Here is a 27,624-nt window from a genome sequence, read left to right on the forward strand (position 1 = left end):
GCAGAATGGCCACCAGAGGGCAGCAGTCCCCATGCTGAGAAAGTAATATACCTGGTAATCAGTGATCCTTTTGAAGGAACACACACGCTCCCTGGCCAGGAGGGTTGTGTCCCTTGATTGGATCAACACAGCCCCAGCCAGCAGGTACACCGGCATTCTGCTGGTCACTCGTGGCTCTGGTCACTTGAGGATTGGCACGAGCCTGACACCAGTGAATTGAGATTTATTGGGACACTCTATTCTACACTCCAGGATTGATGAAAGGATCAAGAGGCAAACGAAATGTATAAATACACATAACAAAGCATCGTCACGCTGCTGAGCCCTGTTAGAAACTCTCCTTCTGAACCCCGGGGAGGTCTGGTCTCCTTGCTGTAATCTAGAACCCTTCAGGTACCCCAAGAGCTCTGCTGCAGACATAGACCTGCCAGGCCGTGTGCATCTGTGGAAGGAGGAAGCCAACTCTTTTTTCTTTTTTTAGATTTCATTTATTTATTTGACAGACAGAGATCACAAGTAGGCAGAGAGTCGGGCAGAGAGAGAGGGAGAAGCAGGCTCCCTGATGAGCAGAGAGTCCGATGCAGGACTCGATCCCAGGACCCTGAGATCAGGACCCAAGCTGAAGGCAGAGGCTTTAACCCACTGAACCACCCAGGAGCCCCAGGAAGCCAATTCTTAACACAGGTCAATACCCTTGACAAGAAAGGTTAAGTTATGATCCCGCCCCTGGCACAGGATAGATGCTCAGTAAATGTCTGATGAATAAATGACCCTTATTTAGGAGAGCATAGTAGTTAATTGCACTGGGCTTTAGGTAGTCAGATTATGGCTTTTCTCTCCCTCTTGTCTTACTGCTTTGTCCAGGATCACCAGGATGGTGTTGATTTGTAACAGTGATAGCGGGTGTCCTTGTCTTGTTTCTAAGTTTTTGCCATTGAGTATGGGATTTGCTATAAAATAGTAATTCCTGGGGTGCCTGGGTGGCTCAGTAGGTTAAGGCTTTGCCTTCGGCTCAGGTCATGATCTCAGGGTCCTGGGATTGAGCCCCGCATCGGGCTCTCGGCTCAGCGGGGAGCCTGCTTCTCCCTCTCCCTCTGCCTGCCTCTCTGCCTAGTTGTGATCTCTCTCTCTCTGTCAAATAAATAAATAAAATCTTCAGAAAAAATAAATAAAAGAGTGTTGAGTTTTTCGAGTGTTTTCCTTATATCTATGGAGATGGTCACATGGGTTTTTCCTTTAATTCATTAACGTGGGGAATTGTGTATCTCGGTCTCTTTTCATTTTTGAAGGCAGGAATTTATGTTATGCACTGGTATCGGGATGGTACTGAGCACTTAATAGGCACCCAAATATTTACTAAATTAATAAATGAGGAACAACAGATTCCTGGGGAAAGCTTCCAAAAAAGTAGCATTTCTATCTCACATACTGCACACAAGAAAGGTTTGGAGTTTTGCAGCAAATGTGTTGATATGAAATATGCTTACAGTCCTGGGATCAGTCCAACTTGGCTATGACTTTTTTTCCCCCTCTATTTAGACTCTATTTAATTGGCTAATTTTTACTTGGGATTTATGTCTCTATGTTTTTTTTTTTAAGATTTTATTTATTTATTTTACACAGAGAGAGAGATCACAAGGGCAGAGAGGCAGGCAGAGAGAGAGGGGGAAACAGGCTCCCCACTGAGCAGAGAGCCCTATGTGGGGCTCTATCCCGGGACCCTGAGACCATGACCTGAGCCAAAGGCAGAGGCTTAACCCACTGAGCCACCCAGACGCCCCTATGTCTCTATATTTAAGGGAATTCTTCTGTTATTTTCTTCTCTTGTATTGTCCTTTTTCTGGTTTGGGGATCCAGGTTATCCTATCCTTATAAAATAAACTGGACGATTTTCCTTTGTCTCATTGTCTGAAAAATGTAGAAGTTCAAGATCAGATTTAATAAAACTTCCCTGTAAATCTGTCTGGCTCTGGCATCATTTTGGAGTCAGAAACTCCTGAATGCCCTGTCGAGTTAGTTAATGATTTCTATTTCTTTTTGAGTCAGTTTGGGTACATTTGTTATTTTCTAGAAAATTCTCCCTTTCACATACATGTTCAGACTTGCCTCTCTTGTGGTTGCATTACCCAGGAACTCTTTTTTTTCTTTTTTTCCCCCAAACAACGTGGTTGACATATATTTTACATAATATAAAATTCATCTGTTTCAGATGTACAATGAAATGATTTCTAGAAATTTTATTAAGTAACAACTGTTATCATTTTCATGTCCCCAATAGGATCCCTTTGTCCTTTTATAAAATAATAGCTTTATTGAGTTATAATTCATATACCGTACAATTCACCTACTGAAAGTATACAGTTCAGAGGTTTTTAGGATAGTCATAGTTATACAACCATTATCACATCAATTTCAGAGTATTTTCATCTCTCCCATTAAAACTCTGTACCCATTAGCAGTCACTCCCCTCTTCCCTTCCCCTCCCCTCCCTCTAAAGTCTTTTTTTTTTTTTTTAAGATTTTATTTATTTATTTGACAGAGAGAGAGGGATCCCAAGTAGACAGGGGTGGGGGGGATCACGCTCCCTGCTGAGCAGAGAGCCTGATGCGGGGCTCCATCCCAGGACCCTGAGATCAGGATCTGAGCCAAAGGCAGAGGCTTTAACCCACTGAGCCACCCAGGCACCCCTTAACTTCATTTTTTTGCATAGTTCATTACTAACGCATAAAAACACAGCTGATTGCTGTATGTCGATTTTGTATCCTACAACCCTACTGACCTCATTTATTAGTTTTATATTTTTTGATGGATCCTTTAGGGTTTTCTCTACACAAGATCATGTTACCTGCAAATAGAGCTAATTTTTCTTTCTGTCTTTTTTTAAGATTTTATTTATTTTTTTTGACAGAGACACAGTGAGAGAGGGAACACAAGCAAGGGGAGTCGGAGAGGGAGAAGCAGGCTTCCAGCAGAGCAGGGAGCCCGATGCGGGGCTGGTTCCCAGGAACCTGGGATCATGTCCTGAGACAAAAGTAAATGCTCAAGGACTGAGCCACCCAGGTGCCCCTAAAGCTAGTTTTTATTTCCCATCTGCATGCCTTTTATTTCACTTTCTTGCCTAATTGCCCTGGTAAGAACCTCCAGTACAATGTTGAATAGAAAAAGAGGGAGTAGGTAGACATCCTTATCTTGTTTCTGATCTAGGTGCGAAAGCATTTAGTATTTCACAATTGAGCATGATGCTAGTTGTGGGTTTTTCATAGATGCCCTTTACCAGGTTGAGGAAGTTTCCTTATATCCCTAATTGTTGAGCTCTTTCTCTCTTTCTTTCTTTCTTTCTCTCCTTCTTCTTTCCTTCCTTTCTTTCTTTCTAGTTTTTCATTTTAATTCCGGCATAGTCAGCTTACGGTACTATATTAGTTTCAGCTGTACGAGGGCTTTTTTTTTTTTCTTAAATCACTAAGTGGTGTTGGATTTTGTTAAACAGTTGTTTTTGTTTTTGTTTTTTTCTGCATCTATTGAGATGATCATTTGGTTTTTATCCTTCATCCTACTGATATGATACATTAGTTGATTTTCAGATTTTTTAAAAGATGTTATTTATTTGAGAGAGAGCACAGCTAGGGGGAGGGACAGAGGTAGAAGCAGGCTCCCTGCTGAGCAGAGACCCTTAGGTTTCCCCAGACCAGGACCCTGGAATCATGATCCAAGCTGAAGGCAGACAGAGCCACCCAGGCGTCCCTTGTTGTGGATTTTTGCAACTCGACTCAGAAGAGCCAATGGATGGATATTTCGAGGTTTCCAGTGGAACTATTATGAATAATGTTGCTATAAACACTCATGTGCAAGCCTTGGCTTTGCATGAACATGCTGTCATTTCTTTGGAGTAGACACCTACGGGTGGAATTCCTGGGTCCTACGGTAGTTTTATCTGTTTTAGGATTTATTTGTTTATTTGAAAGACACAGAGAGAGAGAGAGAGAGAGAGCCCCGGGGGAGGGGCGGAAAGAGGAGAGAATCTCAAGTAGACTCCCAGGTGAGCACGGAGCTGGACTCGGGGCTCAATCCCACGACCCTGAGATCATGACCCGAATTGAAATCAAGAGTCGGATACTTAATCGACTGAGCCCCCCAAGGGCCCCAGTAGATTTATCTTTCTGGGGAACTGACAAAATGCTTTCCAAGTGATGGTAGCTTCTTATGGTCCCACTAGCTAAGTATGAGGGTTACCTGAGAATTGATTTAAACCGTTTCTTCCTCAGGGCCTCCTGGCTGGCCCAGTCGTTAAGCCTCTGCCTTTGGCTCAGGTCATGATCTCAGGGTTCTGGGATCGAGCCCTCCACTGGGCTCCCTGCCCAGTGAGAACCCAGCTTCTCCCTCTTCCTCTCCCCCTGCTTGTGTTCCCTCTCTCACCGTCAAATAAATAAGTAAATAAATTAATATCTTTCTTTTTTTAAGATTTTATTTATTTATTTATTTGACAAAGAGATCACAAGGAGGCAGAGAGGCAGGCAGAGAGAGGAAGGGAAGCAGGCTCCCTGCTGAGCAGAAAGCCCGAGGTGGGGCCTGATCCCAAAACCCTGTGATCATGACCTGAGCCTAAGGCAGAGGCTTAACTCACTGAGTCACCCAGGTGCCCCAATAAAAATCTTAAAAAAAAAAATAATAAACTGTTTCTTCCTCTATAAAGTGGTGATAATAATAGCAGACTTCACAAGGTCAGGGAGATCATGATGTGTGGCGGATTGAGCAGGGCTCTGGGCCCAAACACCCATAAGGCTCAGTACATGACACCTTTTATATGTTCTCTTGTCTTGACTAATGTCCCAAGCTTTGGACCTGGGTTAACTCACCTGGGTGAGATTGTCTTCAAGTCTTCCCTGTAAAATGACTTCTTGGTGTCAAGTTCCACACCCTTCTTCTTAGTCATAGTCCCTTAACCATCTTAACAGGACCCTCCAACCTAATCCCCCTCTCCTACTGCCCTCAGAGTTTGTGTCAACCTCTTTGGCTCAGTGGGCTTTCCTAGGGCAAAGGGCTCCAAATTGGCTGACCTCAGGCAGCAGGCAGTGGTCCATGAGCCTCTCCTGTCTGCTGAATGACAGGACAGAAGTTACTCATTGCTCTGCTTGGAAGGGACATCTCCCATCCCTCATATGACCTAACTCCATGTGACTCCTCTTAATCCTTTATGTCCTAGTTTGGGCCTCACCTCCTCCAGGAAGCCTTCCTAATGACCACCCCCCCATAATGTATCTTACTGCAACAATCACTCTATTTATAATTATATTTTTATATGTCAGTCTTATGAACATCCTAAGGATGGGGCTATTTTTATTCTGTCTCCTCAGTGCCTAACACATAGTAGGTATTGATAGCCCGTAAATAACCACATCTGTGTACGAAGTATTAATGGTTACATGTTAGTATCTGAGAAAACTCTATAAGAAAAGGCTCTTGAACGGGGCCTTAAGGAATAAACAGGCACCTGCTCAGCTGAAATGGAGGGAAGTGCATGCCGGGTGAAGTGAACAGCATGTGGAAAGGCCCTGCAGAGGAAAAACATATTTTTCAGGAACTAAGAAGTCCAGTGTGGCTATGGGTGGTGGGATGGAGTGGTGAGTGAGGCTGGAGAAATAGGAAAAACCACGAGTCATGTTGCAAACGTAATTTTATGCCAATTGAAGGGGTCACGAGGGCAGAGAGGGGCCCTCCATTAAACAGGAGAGACACGATCAGAACTGAGTTTGGGAGGGTGTGAGTACTCAAGCTTCAGCAGCCAAGAGCTCACTAAGCCACAGATCCTGGATCCTCCCCTGAGTTTCGGAAGGTCTGGGGTAGAGCCTGAGAATGTGCATTTCTCGTACGTTCCCGAGTAATGCTGACCTGAGGAACCCACTTTGAGAACCACTGATACGGATCGGACGGAGAGTGGGTCGCAAGCTTTCCCAACCATCCAGCTGAGAGGAAGGTGATGGAGACGGAGGAGGGGAGGGGCGCCCATTCCCGACCCGCTAACTTTTTCAGTGTCTGTGTGGTGAGATTTCAGGCTTGGTAATAAGCCAGTGTGGGAAAGGGAGGCTATTTCTGGGGATAAATCAGCCAGGCGGTCAGGATCGTCCCCACCTTCCACCTGGGAGGACCAGACCTACGCTTGGTAATGACCTTCAGAAAGCACAAGAATTGAGGTGTCCAGAGTTGTCATTTAATGCCCGATTATCACAACACAAGGAGGTTTACACGGTGCTCATCAAGGCAGGACCTGGAGCAAAACCAGACCAGAGGAAAGTGACCTGTCTAGAGTCCCTGCACAGGGACCAGGTGACCTGGGCCTCATCACCCTCAAGACACACCTGCCGTACACAAGGCTTCTTCCCTCACCCAGGAGCCCGCAGGCTGGCTGGGCTTCTGGTCACCGAGGGTCCTCGTGGAAGAAAAGGGTCCCAGGGGGAGGTAGGGGCTCTGGGACACCAAGAGGAGCACCAAATAGCTGCCTGCAAACAACCCCAGAAGGCTTTCACTTCAAGCCACACGACGCTCAGACGTGGGAACACCCAGGTGCTTTTACTAGGAACTAAACACTGCAAAACTGGGGCTGAGAACACTCGGGGAGGGGAAGTCAAGTCAAAACCCTCTCAGAACCAGCTTTCTGAGCTTCACCATCCCCCTCGTCCTCCCACAACCACACCGGTCCAACCACAGCGTTGCCGCAGAGAAGGGACCTCACGCTGCTCTAGCGAACACGTTTCGTGGGAAGGGACACGGGAGCGGGGCCGAACCTCCACAACTTCACCTACTGAGTTCCCTGGAGCCCCCGAGCCTCTGGTGCCCCCGTGCAACACAGGTGACTTGGGGGCTGCCTGTAGGGCTGGGAAATGTCCTGGAAGGAATAACGTACCTCAGAAAGAAAAGTGGTTTTTCTTCCACCCTAGTTCTAAAGTTTACATGGCCCATAAAGGAAATACCATCGAACAGACATTTTTAAAGCTCTCGATGCAACTCCTGAGAGGTTTCAAGTGTCGCTGGCAAGGAAGAGGTGTGAGCTTGTCACCCCCCCACAGCCTGAGGCTTGGCCTGGGCGGTCCAGCCCCAGGGGCCAGGCAGGGTGTGGAGGGGATAGCACTGGACAGGGACAGCTGCTCAGGGTACAGACCATGGGCCCAAGGGGCAGCCCCTCTGTCCAGCACTACGGCCCAGCATTTGGAGAATGAGCTTGAATTCTGGCCAGACTTTACTAGTAAACCCGTTCCCAGTGAGTCCTGTAGGCCTCGTCTCTCTTTTCTCTGATTTAATTCTGGAAGATTCTAGATAGAGCCAAAGGCATGGAAGTCAAACGTCTCTGTCTTCAGACATGGGACATAGCTAAACGGCAGCCCAGACACCTCAGAACAGCAAAGCCATCTAGGCCCCACAGGCCCCCGACAGGATTCCAAGCAACACTCCTGTCCCCTGCCCAAGGGCTGAGGTAGTCCCTTGCCCCTGGACATAGTGGGCTTCCAAGCAGGCTTCTGATGACACCTCTGTGAGTATCTGGACAGGGGACACCAACAGCATGTCTGTAAAGCCTACAAAATAAACCCTGTTTCCAGAGCGGGACATCTGTTCCTGAGAGGGCACAGTCAGGGGCCCGGGAAGTTGTGAAAATGACAAGGCACGCTGTCCCCATGCAAGCATTAACTCACACCAGACCCACCCCCAAAGAAGCCCACATCCCCAGCTTCAGATGCCAGCTTCTGGGTAACTCAGGAGCCATCCCATGAGGCCAACTTCATATTTAAAACCAACTTAATGCTACAAACTTAAAAAAAAAAAAAAAAAAGTGCTGCCCAGCCAAGCCCCTGAGGAAACCTAGCTCCCTGAGGGTAGGTGGTGGGCCTCTAAGACCACCATTCCTGGCTGCCTCTCTCCAGAGGGCACAGCCTTGGTTCAGTCCAGAGCAGCCCCGCCCCACATTGGGTGGGGAAGAGAGCTGACCTCATCCCTCTCACCCAAGTGGGCTGCAGAGACACTGTGGGATGGTCAAGCCTCTGGGGGCGGGGAGCAGGCCAGGGCAAGAATCCTTCTCAGGACCCTAAGCCTCAAGAGGTAACATAAGCCCCTCTCCCCATCAGGGCAAAGGTCTGGTCTGCAATAAACACTCTGCCAGCCCTTTGGCATTCCAGTGACAAAACGAGCTAAAATGCCACCAAGCCCTGGTTACCTCTGTCCTGGGGTGCAGGGGGGGGGGCGTCTGTGTGAGAGCTGCCGAGAAGAAGAGATCCTTAAAGAATTACTCCCTTCAGTAAACAAATCCTTCCAGGGAAGGGGAGGATGATAAGAGCAGCTTCCAGAGGGGCTGCTTTCTGGCAGTTTCTTGCTTTAACCCCACCTTTCTCTATATGGGGCTGCCACTCCCTCCCAGGTACTCAGGGTAAGACAGCCCCTGTCCCAAGCAGAGGCACAAATGGTGCCCTCTAGCTGCTTCCACATTCCTGTCTGTGTTTCCCTGGGGAGGGGGGCCTTTCAGTGCTGACTCCCTGGAAGGTGGTTTTTCCTGTTCTAAGGGAATGGAGAGGTAGGGGATTCCACAGAAGTGGGTCTCCACACCTGGAGCCTTGATGCCGCCTCCCCGGGAGGGCTCCCTGCAACCATCCCTGGGACAGAGGAGGCCAGGAACCCAAGGCTGGTGCCTCAGCGGGAGAGGATGGGCAGGAGGAGCCGAAGGGCCTGTGGCCACCACTTACTAGAATTACGAGGCCGAAGTGCAAGTAGCGTTCTAGCAGACTGGACAGCCCCCAGAGACCCAGTCTACAGCTACGGGGAAATTGGGGACTGGCCTGGGGCCCAGAAAGCCCTGGGCTGCCCTCGGACCGTGGACAGCACTGGGCACGTCTGAGAAGTCTTACTAGAAACTAGAACAATCTCCCTGCTAAAAACTCAAGGAAGACAAACAAACAAAACTCAACCTGAAATAAATACAAAGGCATTAAGTGCTTCTTGATAAATTCAGGGTCCTAATTCACCTCCCTCAAAAGGCGAGGGGAGGGCCTTTCCCTGGACCTGGTTGTCCCACCTGTGGCCCTTCATGTCAGAGGTCAGAGGTCAGAAGCCAGATGGGCCTTCCTGGGCCCAGCTTCTATGAGGAAAGAGAGGACCCGACCCCTAATACACTCCTCACCCAAAACCTCTCTCCAAGATAGCTTCAGCTGGCTGGGGGGGGTGAGAAAGAAAAGAGGACCCCTCCCATCCCTAGGGCAGCACCTTGTGTCCCACGTCCCTACGTGGGCAGAGGGCCTGTCCGTCTGTGCCGAGGTAGAGCCAAGGGCAGGTTGCTGGGACAGGCAAGGCCACTCAATTAATCAGCAAATCCCCAAGGTCGTAGGAGTCGAAGAGGTCACTGATGCCCTCACCCCCGTCCAGGCCCCACAGGTAGTCGTCCTGGTCCAAGGGCGGGGAGAAGCTGATCAGGGGAGAGCTGCACGGCAGGCTCGGGGACAGGAACTGGTCCTCGGTCTGCTGCAGAAGTGGGTGCGGCAGCTCCAGCAAGCTGTCAGTGGCCTCCAGGGGGACAAGCGGCAGGGGCGGGGGCGCTGGTGGCTGCGGGACTTGCTGGGGCGTCAGCGCTGGTGCTGGAGACAAGCAGACAGAGGTCACACTTAGAGCTGGTGCCCAAAAGCCTCCGGTCAGACCTCAGAGCCCAGGAACGGCCCTCCCTCACCCCCTCCCTGGATGACTGGGCATCCTCTTCTCTCCAAACATGCCTCACACCCAATGGCAGGGGACACGCTCCCTCTCCCGGCACAGCTCCAGCCACCTGTACTCCCACCTCTAGAAAAAGGTGGGATCTCCTGGTCTCCAGCTCCTACCCAACTCCTTCCTGGCTGGCTCCACTGGAAGAGCACACGACTCTTGATCTCAGGGTTCTGAGTGTGAGTCCCATGTTGGGTGTAAAGATTACTAAATAATAAAAATCTTTTAGGGGCGCCTGGGTGGCTCAGTGGGTTAAACCGCTGCCTTCGGCTCAGGTCATGATCTCAGCGTCCTGGGATAGAGTCCCACATCGGGCTCTCTGCTTGGCAGGGAGCCTGCTTCCCTCTCTCTCTCTGCTTGCCTCTCCATCTACTTGTGATTTCTCTCTGTCAAATAAATAAAAAAATAAAAATCTTTTAAAAAAGAAAAAAAAACGGGGTGCCTGGGTGGCTCAGTGAGGTTAAGCCTCTGCCTTCGGCTTGGGTCATGATCTCAGGGTCCTGGGATCGAGCCCCGCATCAGGCTCTCTGCTCAGCGGGGAACCTGCTTCTCCCTCTGCCTCTGTTCCTCCCCTACTTGTGCTCTCTCTCATTATCTCTGTCAAGTAAATAAATAAAATCTTAAAAAAAAAAAAAATCCTGCCATTTCCCCCGCACCCAGTCCATTCAGTTCCAGTGCTGTGACCCTGGTCTAGCCCGTCATCTCCCACCGAGACACTTCTTCCCAGTCACCTTGCCTTGACCCTTATGCTTTAGCTTAAAAATGGCTTGGAAGACAATCCAAGTTTGACCAGCACCTCTCCAGCTACACTGGCTCGGCTGCTGTGAGCACACCAAAAGCATTTCTCTTTAGATATCACAGGGCGACTTCCTACACAGGGACGAGGAATAGGGCGTTGGGAATCCCCCCAAATATATCCTGACGCCCAGAATCTCACCGTTTGAGTCATGCCTTAAACCCCAACCAAGCATTCCTTGGAAAACAGAGCCGTGCTGGTGTGTCCGCCTGCCTGATCAGCCTCTTACTTGCTGTGTATCTGTGGGCAAGTGACTTAATGTGGACGGAGCCTCTGCTTCCTCACCTCTAAAAGGGGGACACCCATTCCCTGCCTCGCAGGACTCAGGAATAGGTGCAGGGAGAAAACCCTCATCAATAAGAGGAGCTCTGGGGGTGCCTGGGGGGCTCAGTCAGTTAAGCAACTGCCTTTGGCTCAGGTCATGATCCCAGAGTCCCGGGATCGAGTCCCACATTGGGCTCCCTGCTCTGCAGGGAGTCTGCTTCCCCCTCTGACCTTCTCCCCTCTCATGCTCTCTCACTCTCTCTCTCAAATAAATAAGTGAATAAGTAAATAAATAAAAATAAGAAGAGCTCTGGTTTACCAAGGCGTGGCCAGCCCTGATCTCAAGGACAGGGGTGTTTTACCTCCTTAAGGGGCCCCACAGGAGGTAATCCTGGACCCCTATTTGCAGATGAGGAAACTGAGGCTCAAAGGAGCCAATTAAATGTACGTGAATGAAAAAACCGGCATGTTTCTTTAGTGGGTTGCTGAGGCCTGAAGTTCTAGTGAAAGGCTGGGCTTGGGAGTGGGGGCGGGGGTCCAGGCTCGGACCCCAGGCCCAGCCCTCACCAGCTGTAGGGCCAGGAACCTCAGTTTTCTCAGGAGGGGAAAGAAGGTGCTACCTCCCTGACATGCTGAACAGTAAGGAGATAACCCGCGTGTGGAACCCCTGTGGGCCGGACCTTGCTCTCTCGTGCTGCTTATCACACCCAGGAGCGAGCTGCTCTCTCGTATCTGTGCCCACTCTGACGGCTCAGACTCACGCTCTATCTCCAGACCACACAGAGCAGGTGCCCGGTTCACAGAAGCTTTTTAAAAAATCACATTCACGCTGTCTCACTGCCTGTAACCCAGAAATCATGAGGGAGTTTTACGTGTCCCAGTTTTACAGACGTGCGAACAGAGGTTCTGAGGGGCCGAAGCGTCCTGCCTACAGTCACCAAGTCACAGCAGGTGATGTGCAAACTCAAGCCCCAGGCTCCCAGCGTTGACTGCCTGCATGGTAACAACATTCACGTTTACCTCAGAATGTGAGAGCCTGGAGAGATGGTAGAGACAACCCATACCCAAAGCCCCTCCATGAAAGATGAGAGAAACTGAGGCCCCAAAGCAAAAGGGATTCCCTCTGGTGATGCCAGAACCTGGGTCCCCAGACTGCGTGTGGCCCCTGGCACTCAGACCTCAAAATGGCTCTGCTTCAGGCAAGAACGTGGAGTGTGTGTATGTGTCTGCGTGTGAGAGAGAGAAAGAATGTGTGAGAGAGTGTTTGAGAGACAGTGTGTGTGTGTGTGTGTGTGAGAGAGAGAGAGTGTGAGAGCGTGTGTGAGAAAGTGTGTAAGAGTATGTGTGTGTGAGAGAGAGAGAGTGAGTGTGTGTGTGTGTGTGTGTGTGTGTTGTGTGTACCCCTTCCAGGAACTGTCCTTCTGTTCCCTTTGCCAAGGATGTCACTAAGAGGCCACACAACAAGGGTGGAGAGGGGCACCCATGGCACAGAGCTGGCTCCTAGGCTGCCCCACCGCCAAGCAGTCTGTCAGCCTCTACTCCTTCCAGGAGCACAACTGATCAGTAAAACTGAGGTTAAAAACTTCACCCTTACTTATGCTGGGGGCCTCTCCCCGCTCTACTGCGCCCCAGGTCTCAGAGGACCTCTGAAGTCAAAGTGGCTCTACCTGGGAGAGCTGCGCACATGTTGACAGCGGAGTGAGAAGGCAGAGCGAAGCAGGAGAGAAAACAGGGCGTGGCACAGGTCTGGCATGGGAGATAGGCCCTAGGAGGTACCCGGAGTGACAGATGGCTGGTGCAGGGAGAGGCACGACAGAGAAGAGATCACCAGAGAAGAGCTGAGGGCCTGGGCTTTTGTCCAAGCTCTGCCTCCAATTTGCTGTGTGGCCTCAGAGAAGTCACTTACCCTCTCTGAACTTCTGCTTATTCATGTGTAAAATGAAGGGCTGAGTTAGATCAGGGCTGAGGAAACTTCAGTAAAGGGCCAGATGGCTTCTCGGCCTTTTGGCTAAGATCAAGTATAGGATTTGCAGGATACTTACGGTCTCTGTTACATAGTCACTTTCTTCTTGCCCCCCAACTCTTTAAATACATGAAAACCATTCTTGGCTCATAGGCCCCTTAAAAACGGGCCAGATTTGGCCTGCAGGCAATAGTTTGTGGACCCTTGAGTTAAAGAAATGGAATCCAGCCCGTGTTCTGTGGACGCCCCCCCAAGGCTCTTCCATCAGTTCAAGCTCTGGTTTTTTTAAACACCAGAGTTCTACTTAAGAGGATTCTGGAGTTAAAAAAAACAGAAAGTTGAACAATGGCTTCCATAGCCTCAAAGGATGTGTCAGGCTGACCTGCTGTGTGATCCCAGTAAAAGGAAAAACCATCCTGGGGGAAGGGCCTTCGCAGGCTCCCATTTCTACTCCTTCTGGACTCCTTCCCTGAGACCTCTCCCGCCTCTCTGCTCCTTGATGACTGCCTCATGCTACTTGTTGCCAGGTAGAGCCAGCTTTAGCTGTACGGTCCACCTCCCAGCAAGGGGGATCTGCTCCGGTCAGCAACCCCTTCCTTGATCTGTTCCAAGCCTCACGGAGAGAGGACTGGGCTATGTGTGTAGAGACAGAGGGTCAAGACACAGTTCTGTTGCCCAAAGAGACCTTGGGCAAATCACATCACCTCTCTGCCTCAGTTTACTCATCTCTAAACTGGGAACAATAATGCCTATCTCAAGAACTGCTATGAAAAGTAATGTGATAACATAGATGTACCCAGTACATAGCTGTGACTTAAAAAATCTTAGTTGAGCCTTCCTCCAAAAATCTGTAGCTGCCGGGGCACCTGGGTAGCTCAGTGGGTAAAGCCTCTGCCTTCAGCTCAGGTCATGATCCCAGGGTCCTGGGATCGAGCCCCGCATTGGGCTCTCTGCTAAGTGGGGAGCCTGTCTCTGCCTGTCTCTCTGCCTACTGGTGATCTCTGTCTGTTAAATAAATAAAATTAAAAAAAAAATCTGTAGCTCCCATTTACTGTGGGCTTCCTGAGCGCCAGAGGCTTTGCTGGTTGTAGTCATCATGGAAGTGTGGTTCTAGCAGTACTGGCAGGTTAACAATGACAAGAATAGCCAGCAGTTACTGCCAGGTACCATCCCAAGGGCTTTCCCTATATGAACTCATTCAATCTTCACAACCTACAAAGTAGATACTGTTACTGTGCCCAACTTAGAGATGAGGCTAAGGCAAAGAGAGGTTAAGTGACTTGTCCAAGGTCACACAGTTGGTAGTTAGAAGTGCAGGGTTTCAAACCCAGGACCCAGAACAGCCTCAGCCCAGAGCAGCATCAGCCTCCTGACTGAGACAAGAACACACACACACACACACACACACACACACACACACACAGGCTTTATGTAAAGTGCGAGCTTCCCCTTGCCCAACAAATGTTGCCGTGGAGGAGGAAACTGGAAAGCTGGGGGCTCTCCCATTTGCTGCTCCTCTGGACAGAGGGTTCTACCTGGGGATGCCACGGGTTCTGTCATCCCAGGGTCCGTGCTGCTGCTGGGCTGGGTGGAGTCAGGGCTGGAGCCAAGGGTGGAGGTCGGCAGGAGGGGCTCCTTGGCAGGACTGTCGGGCTCCTGCACCTCCTCTGGGCACAGGTAGACTTCGATGGGCCCCTGGGTGCTCTTCAAGTATATCTGCAGGTTCTCCTAGAGGAAGAAGAGAAGCCAGGTCATGACTCTGGGCGGCTGGGCACTGACTCATGGGTTCGGCCGAATGGATGGACACCCCGGCCTCCCACCACCCACGTGAGCAAGCCACACTCCTGAGCTGGGCCCCCACGCTTGCCCCATCTGACCCGAGGGGGTCAACTGCTCCTTCTGCCTGTCTGGCCCCCAGGCTCCCTTCTGTGAGGGAGAACATCTCGATTTTCCCTTGGGAAACCACTCCTCTGCCACTCTCAAGTCATGTAGTTTGGGGGGACAACACCTTTCCCAGCTCCAGTGGGTGAGCTTGGAGAGCAGGCCGGGAAGGTCACAGTGATGGTGACTAGTTCAGGGAAGCACACGACTCAGCTCAGGTCCCGAGCATCAGACCCAGGACTTGTGCTGAACTTGGAAATGGAGGCTCCCTTCCCACTGGGGTTGCGGGGCTGGGATCATGAAAGCTACCTTTGCCACCGGAAGAGGGACGCCCACCTAGGAATGGAAACAGCACAGAGAATGGCAGAGAAAGACGGAGAGCATGGGGTGAAGCGTCTAGCCTTGCCTGCAGTTTCCAAATCTTCCCTCTGGACCTCTCGCGTGGCTTCCCGCAGTCCCCTCCACCCCTCACCCCTGACTTAAGCCCTTTGGACTTGGCTTTCTGCTGCTTATAACCAGGAGTCCTCGTACTTGGCCTCCTCTGCTTCTTCCCTCCCACCATCACACACCCCTGCCATTCCAACACGCACCCAGGTCTCCTCCCCAGTGCACCTGCAGGGCCCTCTCTCTACTCCTGTTCCCCCTGACAAACGTCCTGGTCATTCTTGAGGACCCAATACCTTTAACCGTCTATGGGCTCTTCCTCTATCTGTCCTTTCTCTGGGCCCTCAAAGCACCTTAAATCTATAAATGGCAACACTGCTTCCTTGGGTCTTTTTCCCACTAGGTCCTGAGCTCCCTCAAGGCAGGGGTAAGGTCCCATTTATCTTAACATCCTTCCATTAAACGAATTACTTCTCAAGCACTTAGGACATATCCAGCTCTGGGCCAGGGGTACCACAGGCGTGCAGCATGTCTTTGTGGAGCTAACCCTCTAACAGGCGAAGCACAGTATCATCACATAGTCACCCGTATCTTCCAGCAAACGGAGGGTAAGTGCAATAGAAAAGCACAGGAACTTATGAAATCTGGGAGGGGTGGGGAGGGGTGGTAATCTGGGAAGCCTTCCTGGAGGAAGTGAGGTTTGAGTTGAGACCTGTAAGACAAATACCAGTAAACCAGGCAGTCCAAGGGAAGAGCATTTCAGCCGGAGGGAGCAGCAGCAGAATGTGTTATAATGGACACGAGCTTAGTGTGATGGCAACACAGCAGAGAAGTCATAGGGGCCAAAGCAGAGGCACAATGGGGCATAATGAGAGAAGAGGCTGGTGAGATCAGAGCCCAGAGGGCCTCCTAGGGAAGCAGTAAGAATTTGGGTCTTTAACCTAGGTGAGAAGGGATCATGGTGAGCCACCAGTACCACGGCGTGCAGGCCCAGGAGTACAGGGGCTGGTGGGTGCAGAAAGGTGCCAAGAGCAGAGATTTTTTTGGATCAGTAGCTGACGTCTGTTGTCCTTTCCGGCTCCTGCCATCGCTGCCCCTGCTCAGAGACCACCAATCTTGCTACAAGCACCAGAATGGTTCAGACAAGCTTGGGGCCAGGCAGGGCCAGGCACAGAGCCTACAGCGCGGCCTGGGACCCTCCTTAACCTTCCTTCCGCTGAATGCTTCCCCTCTCACCTCGCTCCTGTCGGGCACTTCGAGTCTTGTCTGTGGAGGGGCCTTGACAGCGATCACCGTCTGCTCCTTAAAGTTGCCAACAGCACGGATGTCCTGGTAAGTCACATAGGCCAGTGTAGGGGCATGAGAGTCAAGAGAGGTAACTGGTCAAAATCCAAACCTCTAGCCTGCCAGGCAAAGCCTCTGAACATGTCTTTCTCACTCCTTCCGCAGCTTACAAATAACCAAAAACAGCTACCGGTCCTTTTAGCATCATAAGCTACCGTGGACCCCTTTAGAAAACAAATGGGAGTACAAATCACTTTTTTAATTAATTTTTTTAAATGGTGCCTCTTGTCCATTTTCTAGACTATCTTGGGAGCCTGGGTGGCTCAGTCAGTTGAGCGTCTGACTTCGGCTTGCGTCATGATCTTGAGGTCCTGGGATTGAGCCCCGCATCAGGCTCCCCACTCCACAGGGAGTCTGCTTATCCCTTTTCCCTTCTTGTGCTCTCTCTTTCTCTCTCAGATTAAGTAAATAAAATATTAAAAAAAAAAAGACTTTATCTCTCAGACTAGATCCTTATCTTTGAGCAGGTAGTAAGACCTGTCTTACTCTTGTACATTTCTCCAATGCCTAGCATTCTTATGGAAATACAAGGTGAGATCCTAAAACCAATGAGATGATGGAGCCATTTGGGAAAAATGGATGAAAAGCCTAAGCAGGGGTGTCTGGGTGGCTCAGTGGGTTAAGCCTCTGCCTTTGGCTCAGGTCATGATCTCTGTGTCCTGGGATGGAGCTCTGCATCAGCTCTCTGCTCACCAGGGAGCCTGCTTCCTCCTCTCTCTCTGCCTGCCTCTCTGCTACTTGTGATCTCTGTCTGTCAAATAAATAAATAAAATCCTAAAAAAAAAAAAAAAGAAAAATCTAAGCAAAGTCCATGTTTATAATTTTAATCTTAGAAATCTAATGAAATAAGTAAAAAATAAAGGAAAATATTCTCTGTACAATACTGTTTTATAAAAGCAGAAATCTCAAATCGATCTAAATGTTGATTCTAGGGGTGCCTAGATGGTTCAGTTGGCTAAGCAACTGCCTTCAGTTTGGATCGAGCCCCATGTTAGGCTCTCTGCTCAGTGGGAACCTGCTTCTCCCTCTCCCTCTGCCTGCTGCTTCACCTGCTTGTGCTCGCTCTCTCTCTCTCTCTCAAATAAAGAAATTTAAAAAAAAATCTAAAATTTGATTCTAGGCCTTCTCAACAAACCAGAACATAGTCTGAGCAAGACAGTCTCAAATCATTCTAAACACTAGGTTAAATCACATGAGGTTGGTACTTTTGTAAAAAAATGGTCCAATAGCAACAATTCCATGTGGATCAGGCAAATAGGAAGGATTTGTAGCAACATAAAAAACTGTCTATGAGGGGCGCTTGGGTGGCTCAGTGGGTTAAAGCCTCTGCCTTTGGCTCAGGTCATGATCTCAGGGTTCTGGGATCGAGTCCCGCCTCTGGCTCTCTGCTCAGCAGGGAGTCTGCTTCCCCCTCTCTCTCTGCCTGCCTCTCTGCCTACTTGTGATCTCTCTCTCTCTGTCAAATAAATAAATAAGATAAAATGTTTGGGGAAAAAAAAAAAAAGAGGGGCCTTAGGTTGGCTCACTGGGTTAAAGCCTCTGCCTTCGGCTCAGGTCATGGTCTCAGGGTCCTGGAATCAAGCCCCGCATTGGGCTTTCTGCTCAGCGGGGAGCCTGCCCACCCCCTGCCGCCTGCCTCTCTGCCTACTTGTGATCTGCCTGTCAAATAAATAAATAAAATCTCTAAAAAAAAGGGGGGGGGGGGAGAAAAGAAAAGAAACAGACATGACAGACCCTGAGGGAAACTGCCCCCTATGGGGAGATTCTGCACGAACTCAGGATGGATAGAGTATGCAGCAGGGCCCTGCTCCCTGACCGCTCCCCCCACCCCCAGCCAGACAGGATATCTCTTGTTGGCCTTGTCCTCCGTCAGGTGCTTGAAGCTCAGAGAGCAGCTCTGGATGAGCTGGTCCAAGGCCTGCTCCACGCTCATCAGCTCCTTCAGCTCCTGCCCCAGCTGCTGCTGCTTCCCGGGCCGGGTGGGGTCTTCAAACATTCCCCTGCCTCTGGGAAGAGAGCCGTTCCCCAGTGTCAGTCTCAGTCCATATCCAGGAGCCCCAACCCTAGGGCTGCCGCGTGGACCTGCCCAGACCACGCAAAACCCCAGAACGGGGCCATCAGCGTGGTCTACAGTGGGGCTCCCTGGGCTGTGCAAATCAGTGGTTCCGCCTAGCCGGCAGGGAGCCACTGAGAATGGAACCTGAAGTTCGGGGGCTGGGCTAGGAAAAAGAGACAAGTCAAGCCTGACCCTGCTTTCGAAGAGCTCTTGAAACGGTCCACCCTACACCCCAGCCTCCCCCAAATGCCTTGCCTGGGTTCCCTGCAGGTCTGCTCTGGTCTTCGTAGGAGGAAAGGAGCCCAGAGGACTCAGATCTGAGCTGGAAAAAGGGTCAGTTGCAACAGCCCAGGTCCAGGGGACTTTGCTAAGCTGGACAGGGGAATCTTGGGGTTCCCAATTCAAGACGATCTGGGTCCTCTTAGTCTTTATATGTTCTAGAAATCCCTCTTCAACACCTTGGCTCAGCTCCCAGCATGTAAGCCTATGGGATGTTGCTCTCGGCGCAAGCCCCCGCCCCACCGCCACCCCACCTGCTGGATATCGTGCCCCTCCCCCACCTTCACCCACGGCACGGGCACCCACGGGCACCATCGGCCCCAGCCCAGGCACTCACACCCACTGGATGTTGTTCTTGGCCTTCTTGCGGATGAGCTGGATGCCCTCCAGCACGTTGGTGATGTCATAGATGCGCCGTTTCTGCACGTCCAGCACCTCGGCAGCCCAGTTCAGGTCCAGGACCCCATCCTTGGATTCACTCAGGAGGTAAATGAACTTCTTGGTGAGCAGCCCGAGCGATGTGTCATAACGAGTCTTCTCTCCAGGGGACTTGGGGGCTGAGGGAGAAAGGGGCCCTGTCACCGCTCAGGGAGAGCCAGCCTGGGCAGCCTCGTCCACAGATGGGGACCTAACAGGTACCGCCCTTCCCATGAACACAGGAACAACCACTCTCCAGTTTACAGAGCACCGCGAGGCTCTGTAAACCTCGTGGTTGTTCGCCACCCCTGTCCAGGCAGGGAACCTGAGACCTGGAAAGGGAATGTAACTTGTTCAAGGTCTCACAGTCAGGGGCAGGGACAGGACTGGAGACCAAGCCTCTTCTAACTCCTGGTTCAGAGCACCTTCCCACCATAGCTTAAGGGAGCCGTATCAACACCCCCACCACCAATGATGACAAGCACTGAGTGTGGGATCACGGTTCTAAGCACTTTCCATATACAACAAATTCAATCCTTGCAACCCCCTAAGAGGCTGCTGTACAACCATCCCCATTTCATGGATGAGACTACTGAGGAACAGAAAGGGAAAGTGACTTGCTCAGCTCACTCAGCTAGAAAGTGCCAAAGCTGGGATTTAAATCCAGGCAGCCTGGCTGCAGAGTCTGTCTTCTTAACCATTCCCCTCTCCAGCCAGCTTTGCCAGAAATCTGGAATTAGGGTAATGAGAGAAAGAGAAGGATGGGCTGGGACTTGGGCACATTTTTCGACTTGCTTTTTCTTTCCACGTATAGCCTAATGATTATCTGAAAGGAATCAGTCCTATAATACCAAGTGGGGCAGGTTCATGAAAAAAAGAGACTTTCTTAATGGGGTTGATGTCACAAGACCACATCCCAGCGGCAGTATCTTAAACCACAAGAGGGCTTTGGCAATCAAGTGACTTGCAAAGTCCTACAGCAAGCTAGCCGCGGAAGAGTTCTGGAAACTGAGCTTTGAAGAGTGTCAGATTCCTCCGGAAGGGGACTTTCCGACCCCATCACATACGGATGGCAGGCATTCTGCACACAGGAGGCTTTGGTCATGTTTGGGGTCCCTGGCAGACATTACTGAACGATCAGTGCTCCTAGTGTCTCTCAATAAAATGTTGCAGGCAGCCTCTACCCACACAGGAGGGCCAGCTTTCCTGCCCTCCCTAACCCAGCTGGGCTTTGTTTTACAGAAGAGACAGCTAAGGCTCACGGCAGGGGGGACCAGAGCCCTGCCCAGATCCCCGACCCTCATGCTTCCCACCCAGTGACATACCTTCTTCATGAGGTCTCTGACCCCCCAAATTTTCTAAAACTCCGGCTGGAACCAGGATGTTGACTGAATATATCAAGAGACAGAAGTAGAAATTTCCTGCAGCTTAGCTTTTGAAAGACATCCCCCCACCCCCCCGCCCAAGCAGCCCCAGGATCTTCACGGTTTAGACCAATCCAGAATCCAGGCTTCCCTTGGAATCACTCACTCAGCTCTCTACCTGTGGGATAAAGACCCCGACTAGCCCTGCTCCTCTCGGAGCTGGAGTCTCTCTTTTAGAAAAGGTCAGACTGAACTAAATACAAACTTTTTTTTTAAACAAATGAGAAAGCTCCCAAGTGAAACACCAGTCACTTGAGGTCACGAGAGTGGTGCGTGGTGTGGGAGAGGCTGTGCCCGCTTGGGTTTGGGCCCTGACACCCCTCCCCCGCCACCACCAGTGTGACCTTGGGCAAATCACTCAGGCTCTGAGTCTCTGACAGCCTCATAGGGAAAGGGGGACAGTGCTGACGACTGGCAGGGTCCCGTGAGAGAAGGCAGAGGAAGCTGCTTTGTAAACCGGGAAGTGTGCCACAAATATCACTCCTGCTGATGTGGGTAGGGCCGCTGCCCTCTGCCCCAGCCTGCCCTCCCTTCCCACCCTCCTCCTGAGCCTGCCCTTAGATGCCCCATCTGTGCGGCTTACTTCTGGGGCTGGGGAGACCGTCCACTCTAAGGCACTTCCCCTTGGGAGTCCGGAACTCAGGGACCGTGGGTCTCCCGATCCCCTCCAGGTCCAGCTTCCTTTTGGCCTTGGAGAGAGGAGAGAGAGTCAGAGTTTGAGTATCATTCCTCTTTCAATCTTTCCCCGAGTCGGAGCCAAAGCATGGAGGCCACCGGCAGCGGCTTTCTGTGCCTCAGTTTACCACCAGTCCCGGGGAAACATCTCGGCACTTGGTGAGGAAACAGCAGTGACTGGCCAAGCGAGATTTTGGGGGGAAAAGGAGTCCTGAACCTCAGCCTGAGGTGCGGGTACTCGAAGACTTCCGAAGCCAGTCTGGCCAAGGGCTCAGGGTTCTGTCATAATGGGCCCCAAGGTCACTTCTACATCCGCCATCCCCAACCCCCAAGCCCAGAGGCTGAAGCAGGGAGGAAGAGGTGGGTAGGACCTAAACCACATCAGGCTGGGGAGCGCCTCCCGCCCCACCAAGTGCACGAGCAGCTGGCCCAGCCTGCCCTGGTGCCCATCACAGCCCCACAGCTGGCCCTTATCAGGGTGGGGCTGGGCATCCGCCCAGGCCCAGGGGACTTCCTGGCTCTGTGCCACACCCCAGGGAGGTGCCCACATTGGGAAGCCGAGCAAACATTCCCCACCCCCATGTTTGGGCTCCAGCTCAAGGGCCCCGGGGGCCTCCTGAATAGACTCTATTTGCCAATCTTTCTTTGCTGAGAGGGGCAGACAATGAATCCCTCCCCTGCATCTCAAGGACAAACAGCTGAGGTCCCCCTGCTCCCCCTGCCTGTTCCCGCCAAGCTTGGGAAACACCTGCTAGGGAAATGGAACCACAGACATCTGCTCCTCACCCCGCTGCCACCAGGCCCCAGTTAGGCCCAGAAGCTGCACTGGCCCGGAAGGGGCCTCTCTCCTGTTAGGGCTGGGTAGGGGCAGGGCTAGGGTACTGGGGCACTGGGGCAGAGGTCAGAGGCCTGGACTTGACTCTCCCAGCTCCTTCGTGGGCTCCCTGCATGGGTGTGTGTGTGTGTGTGTGTGTGTGTGACTTGGGGAAGTACGCAACAGCTAGGGGCCACTTTCCTCCTCTGTAAAATGAGGCAGAAAACACCTGCTTTGAGGAGCCACGGTGAGAAACCAAAGAGATAACCCTTGCCAAGTGCTCACCCTACGGCTCAGCACAACACAGTAGGTGTTCAGAAAATGCAGACTCCCTTCCTGAAATCCAGGCTTGGCCTCTTCTTTGACACACCCTTCAGGGGGCCCCGAGCCTATTTCCTTCCTCTCCCTCTTCCCTAATCACCCAGACACCCTGAAGCTGGCTGGGGCAGAGAGGCCTATTTTAACCTCTAACAGTGAGGTCATGCTTGGCGGGTCTGACACTTCTAACTGCTGCTGAGCACAGCTGGGCTGACAGGTGTGGGAAGTGGTGACAGCCATTCCTGCTATCAGCTCCCCTCCCTGCTCCTGCCTCCTCCAGGCAGTCCTCCTAGACTGATTCCAGGAGACCCGCTCCTTGGTTTGAGGAGCCTGGATATGATGCTCCTCTCGTCCACCCCTATCCAGTCCTGGACATGATCCAAACACGTCCCTGCTCATTCCTCTTGAAGACCCTCTGGCATATTCTTTTTCTAACCTCTCAGCTGGTGAGATCCTAGGGAATGTGACTTATCTTGTCTCTAAGGAAAGGTCCAGCCATTCCCTGAGAACTTCCACATGCCCTGGGCCGAGCCCCAACATTCATCACCTCACTGAGTCTCCCCATCACCACCAAGCCCCATTTAACAGCTCAAGTAACTGGGACCTGGTGAACTCCAACGTCTTTGTCAATCCTGATCGAGGTTGTCCATCTGAGGACCCTTCCCCCATCCCTCAAGAAGGAATGCCAAGAGCAGGGAGAGGAAGAGAAGTCAAGCTGAGTTTTACCCAGGACAGAAGTGGGGCAGCCCAGAGTCTCCCCAATGCCACCCACCTCCCCCACCCAACAGGAGCCAGGCCCTGCTGAGTTCACGGAACACAAGCAAAAGCCTCACTACCTGCAGAGCAGGGAGAAGGAAGGACCTTGAATGAAGTATCTGCACTGGGCCTATCACGTGCCCATCAGTCCTGCACCATCAGTCCTGGCAATCTCTCTTGGCAGAAGAGAAACGGAGACTCAGAGGGGGTAAGGCATGAACCCCAAGGTCACACAGACAAAAGGCAGAGCCAGAGTTTGAACCCAGGATTCTCTGACTCCAAAGCCACGTGCCAGGCCGTCTCAGTTCTTTTGCACACATTCCCCCAGATTTTGCTGGAACTTGAGCCGAGGCCTGGTTGTGCCCACCAGCCCCCCATTACTTTATATACATATACCAGTTCCCTCCCTTCCCTTACAGTCCCTCCCCTTACCCTGTACTTCAAGCATCCCAAAGCAGCTAAATGACCCTCACCTAAGGACATCTCCCTGACACCTTGGGGCATGGCCCATGGATGTGCCTGAGCCTACAGAACAGAGGTGGCAGAGGACAAGCCCAGGAAGATGAGGGCCAAGAAGAGCCAGAGCAAAGGCTTGGAGTCAGATCCCTCTGGGTTCCCTTCCAGGCTTCCCCCCTTGTTAGCTGGGTGAGCTCAGCAAGTCAGTTGACCTCTGGAGCCCCACCTATAAAATGGGCATACTCTGCTCCACCCTGGCCGGGGACCCAGTGACAGTGCAGCAAAGCTCCTGGCTCACACACTGAAGCCACCATCACTAAAGGTCCAGAGCAGCGAGCAAGGGGGAAGTGCAGAGGGAAGCTGAAGTGCAGAGGGAAGCTGAAGAGACAGGAATGTACCAAGAGCCAAGGCACATTTGCTCTAATCTGGACCCTCTTAGGAGGCAGCCCCTTTGGCTGTTTCTTAAAGGCCTGGTTAGGATTCAAGCTCCCCACTGACCCCTTGGGAGAAGAGGCAGGCCCAGAAATGAGGGGGCCAGAGATACCCAGATGCAACCCCACTCTGGGCAGCAAGGTGCCCAAGGTGGGGCTCAAAGGAAGGGAAGTGACTTGCCCAAGGTCACTCAAGGAATGAAGCCAGGCTTTTTCCAAGCCCCAAGTCCTAATTTAGGCAGTGGGGGTAGGAGCAAGTGTTCCAGATCCCAGCCCTACCACTCAGCAGCCTGCACTTGCACATCTGACCCGCCTCAGAGGGTTGTTCCTTAACATGCTCCTTTGCTTTCAAGCTTCTCAGGGGGACTTTGGAAAAGCCAGACGAAAAGAAGAAGAACCGTGCAGAATCCCACCCTCTTCACAGAGTCCCATAGGAATAAGACAGAATCATGTAATGTGCCCGGCTGGACTAGGGACTCCGTAGAGGAACATCCCAAGCCTTCCCCAGAGGGTGCTGGAAAGAGCCCCAGACAGCGAGTGAGGAGACCAGGGCTCAGGCTTCTATGCTGCCACTGAACTTGGTTGCCATCCCCGAGGTCCCTTTAAACAGCAGCTCCCCAATAGATCCTACTCACCCTGCCCTTTGCAGCCTGGCCACAACCCAGGCAGCCAACACCCAGGGTTGGGTTTGGAGCTGCTCCAGGTCCCGCCCTGGTAAAATGAGTAAGCGGGGGGCCAGGCCTGCCCATGGGGCTGGGGGCCAGAGGGCATCTGATGGGAGAGGGGGCTCTGGGCCTGACAGGCCTTTAGGGCAGTCTGATGCAAGGAGACTCTCCCACTTCTCGGCTTGTGACTTGGACAAGTGACTTCACGTCTCTGCTCAGTTTCCTCATCTGTAAGATGCCTCATCCCAAGCATCTTGGCCAAGATAACGAGTGTGAGGAGTGCCAAGCAGTGACTGGCACACCAGAGGCGTTCAGTAAAAGAGAACCATTCTTGCTGTGATCACTGAGCCCCTCTGGGAGGGAGCTACAGACAGATGCACTCGGGCTCCTCTGGGAGGGAAGCAGTTCAAAACCACAGCTGTTACTGAAACGCAGCCACTGAAACCCCGCCTGGGCGCCTGAAAGCAGCTGGCCAGAGAAGACTGCACCCTCCACTGAGCCCCTTCCCCCGCCCGGGGCACCCAGCTCCTCAGTCAGGCAGTACTGCAGAAAGTCAAGGCTGCAGAGAAGAGACCAATGATCACCAGCCTTGGTCATACACCTCCCTGCATGACCTTGGACAGATCATATCTTCATCCTGTGCCTCAGCTTCTCCCCGGAGCTACTAAGGCCTCCTCCTTCCCAGGGTACAAAACTGTGTTAGGCTGTAAAACGCTGAGCATAAAGATAGATACCCAGTCTCAATTATCTTTGGCTGTTTGACCTGTGAAATGGGATAAGCACCCCTGGCTCCCTCGTGCAGGAAGGGGCTCTGGAAAGTTTAACGCCTTGAGCATGGGCAAAGCGTGATTCCCCTAACAGGGACTTGTGCCTGCTGCATCCGGGGAAGGCTGGGGGTCTGTGCCTGTCCACCAACAAAGGTCTGACCAAATGCCTCTACGGCAGGGAGGGCTGGTCTTATCTCTCTGTACCTGAACCTATCTACACCACTCACAACGAAGCAAACTACAGCACCCCCATCTCCCCTTTCTGGAGCCGCTTTCCAAAATCCAGGACCAGGAGCTGGAAATGACCTGAGATGAGTTAGCCCAATTATGCCATGGACAGGTGCATTTTCAAGAAAAGGAAATGTAAGCCCAGACTGGGGCCAAGACTTGTCCAGGGCCACACTGAACTAGTGGCAGTCAGGACCAGAAACCAAGCTCCCCATCCACCACCCAGTTCTCCAGGGCTTTTCCCACCCCACCCACCTCTACCCTATGGTTGTTTCCATTCTCAAGGGCTCCAGGAATTCCACTCCCACAAAACACACCCTGTACCTGGTGCCACCACATTTAAGGCCCTCCCTGGCAATGGCCTGGGGGCTTGAGGAAGGAAAAGTCCATCCGAATAGGAAACCTAGGGGGCTGCCCCCAGTCTGCACCTGCTACTGGCTGTCTGGGAGGGAAGACTGGGCCTGGGAGAGCCATGGGCAGATAATTGGGAAAGAGTCGGCTGTACAGGAAATTCAGAGTCTGTCCAAGCTAGACTGGACCTGAGAGACACCCCATCCCTGCCCCCCATCTTAAAGTCCCCCATTCTACGCCTAGACCAAGCCCTATACCTGTGCCATAGCAGATGCCCAGTACCAGTTTCTGGACCAAACAATGAATGAAAGAATGAAGGAGTGGTGGCGATGTCAGCTCCGTGGACTTCCTCAAGGTCACACGGTGCACTGGGGGTAGTGGGTTGAGTCTCCGCACTCCCAGTCCAGTGCTCATTCCACTCCAATGCATGGTTTTTTCATCCCAAGTCCGAAAACGAAGGGCTCCTTCAATTCAGATATGCAGGGCAATGGGTTGTTCTGGAAGCTGAAAGCCCTCTTTTCCCTCCTCAACTCGACCTGCTTCGTTCAAACTGGGTCCCAGGCGCCCCTCCCTCCTTTCCCACACCCGCAAAAGCAGAGGGAGAAGCGGTGGGCGGCGGTGGGGAGGTCCCCAGCATTACCGGCAGCCGGCCAGCCGGCACGCATCGCACAGCTTGGCCCTCCGGTCCGTGGGGGGTGGCGTCGAGGCAGGTGCCGGGCGCCGCAGTGGGAGGCACAGTCTGCGGGTACAGCGAGGTGTAGTAGGTGGTGGTGGCCGGACAGAGCTGGGGGCTGCTGAGGCCGGGCGGCCACAGCTCGGTAGGGCTCATCGCGTGCAGTCCCTTCGAGGGCGGCCCGGCTGCTGGAGCCAGGGCCCGGGGCCCTCGCAGCATGGCGAGCGCAACGCCCCCTCCTCAACCCGGCCTGGCGCGCCCGCAGGCACCTGCGGGCTCCGGAGCCCGCGGAGGCTCACACCGCCCGAGGCATGGCGCGGAGGCCGGGGAAAGCCGCCAATGGACGCCTGCGGGGCAAGGCCGGACCCTCCCCTCCTGGCCAGCGGCCGAGCTGAGCAGCGCTTGGAGATCCCCGCTTGGAGATCGCCCCGCGGCGGCGGCGGCGGCGGCACGGCCAGTGGCTGTCCCACCCCGAGGGCGACGGCGACCCGGGACGGCCCCGCGCCCCCGAAAGGCCTCGGCGCTTGGGGTCTGGCTGGCTCCCGGTAGGGGTCTCTGGGGTCGCCGGGGGCTCGGAGGAGAAGCGATGCGCTCGGACGGGAAAGAGGGGCCGATTGCACCGACTCCCTCTCGCCTGGCTCTCTGGTCCCCAAGTCTTTCTCTGCCTCTTTTTTTTTCCTTCTTCTCTCTCTCTCTCTCTTTTTTTTTTTTTTTTTTTTTTTTAGCGCCAAACTGCGTGCCGCGAAATTCGGATCTCCCGCGGAAAATGCCGCGCTTTGGTTGGCCGCCGCTACTGGCACAGGCTCCACCCCCCGGAAAGGACCGGTTCCCAAGGCTGCGATTGCAACACGAGCTTCGCTGCTTAAAGGGGCCGCCACACCTCCTGTCGCCGGGCGCCCGCCGTCCCTAGCAGCGGGAGAAACAGGCTGAGGTCGTGGTGCGGTACCGTGCAG

The 27,624-nt window shown here is 52.5% G+C and overlaps 1 protein-coding gene across 2 annotated transcripts; it reads right to left on the reverse strand.

The window, feature by feature from the left end:
• Positions 1–6,183: 6,183 nt before the first annotated feature.
• Positions 6,184–27,371, reverse strand: E2F2 (E2F transcription factor 2). Of its 2 annotated transcripts, XM_045063946.1 has the most exons (8): positions 26,639–27,371; positions 21,121–21,226; positions 20,439–20,501; positions 19,034–19,253; positions 18,209–18,367; positions 16,254–16,368; positions 14,288–14,480; positions 6,184–9,608 (listed from the first exon to the last, which is right to left on the reverse strand). In XM_045063946.1, the coding sequence occupies exons 1-8, from the start codon at positions 26,888–26,890 to the stop codon at positions 9,331–9,333; spliced, it is 1,386 nt and encodes a 461-aa protein (XP_044919881.1). In that variant the 5' UTR covers positions 26,891–27,371; the 3' UTR covers positions 6,184–9,330. The 2 variants fall into 2 exon arrangements, with proteins under 2 accessions (XP_044919881.1, XP_004741260.1); XM_004741203.3 differs by lacking the exon at positions 20,439–20,501 and having other exon boundaries at positions 26,639–27,367.
• Between the last annotated feature and the right edge of the window lie 253 nt (positions 27,372–27,624).

Source organism: Mustela putorius, unplaced genomic scaffold, assembly GCF_011764305.1.
Source record: "Mustela putorius furo isolate JIRA1106 unplaced genomic scaffold, ASM1176430v1.1 tig00003853_pilon_pilon_pilon, whole genome shotgun sequence".
NCBI lineage: Eukaryota > Metazoa > Chordata > Mammalia > Carnivora > Mustelidae > Mustela > Mustela putorius.

Excerpts from the sequence above, each read along its gene's own strand:
- E2F2 (XM_045063946.1), bottom strand. The coding sequence starts at position 26,890 with ATGCTGCGAGGGCCCCGGGCCCTGGCTCCAGCAGCCGGGCCGCCCTCG. Across the intron at positions 18,368-19,033 it reads AAGAACAACATCCAGTGGGT|AGGCAGGGGAATGTTTGAAG; the intron begins GTGAGTGCCTGG and ends CTCTCTTCCCAG. Across the intron at positions 9,609-14,287 it reads AGAACCCGTGGCATCCCCAG|CACCAGCGCTGACGCCCCAG; the intron begins GTAGAACCCTCT and ends GCTTGTCTCCAG.